General features: G+C 42.6%; 1 protein-coding gene across 1 annotated transcript; it reads left to right on the top strand.

Annotated features, from left to right (window-relative positions):
* The first annotated feature begins 236 nt into the window (after window positions 1–236).
* LOC138869138 (uncharacterized) lies at window positions 237–752 on the top strand. The gene has a single exon (XM_070146735.1). The coding sequence runs from the start codon at window positions 237–239 to the stop codon at window positions 750–752; it is 516 nt and encodes a 171-aa protein (XP_070002836.1).

The raw sequence follows: 752 nt of genomic DNA, 5'->3' as shown, positions 1-752 counted from the left end.
AAGCAGAAGGGACTATTCAGACGCTTAAAGACATGTTGCGTGCTTGTGTTCTTGATTTCAAAGGTAGATAGGATGATCATTTGCCACTCATCAAGTTCTCTTATAACAACAGCATCCATGCTAGTATTCAGATGGCACCATTCGAGGCATTATATGGTAGGAGATGAAGATATCCCATTGGGTGGTTCAAGATTGGGGAAGCTGAGTTGATAGGACCAGACCTCGTGTATCAAGTTATGGAAAAGGTTAAGATCATTAAGGAGCGGTTGAAAACTACTCAAAGTCACCAAAAGTCCTATTTGAATGTTCGTCGCAGAGATTTGGAGTTCAAAGAAGATGATTGGGTATTCCCGAAGGTTTCCCCCATGAAGGGTATAATGCGGTTAGGAAAGAGAGGGAAATTAGGTCCGAGGTATGTCGGGTCGTACATAATCGTTCAGATGATTGGTCAAGTGGTGTACAAGCTTGAGATACCACCTGAGATGTCATTAGTGCACCCGGTATTTCATGTGTCTATGCTGAAGAAAGTAATCGGGGATCCGTCTCTTATCGTGCCAGTTGAGACTATTGAAGCTAATGAGGAACTGTCCTATGAAGAAATTCCAGTTGCCATTCTTGATAGGCAAGTCCGAAAGTTGAGAAATAAAGAAATTGCCTCCGTGAAAGTGTTATGGCGAAACCAACAAGTTGAAGATGCTACTTGCAAGGCCGAGGGAGATATGAAGAAGAAGTATCCTCACTTCGTTGAATAG

The sequence above is a fragment of the Nicotiana sylvestris genome, chromosome 1 (assembly GCF_000393655.2).
Source record: "Nicotiana sylvestris chromosome 1, ASM39365v2, whole genome shotgun sequence".
Lineage (NCBI taxonomy): Eukaryota > Viridiplantae > Streptophyta > Magnoliopsida > Solanales > Solanaceae > Nicotiana > Nicotiana sylvestris.
This window is presented reverse-complemented; position numbering and strand designations above follow the sequence as displayed.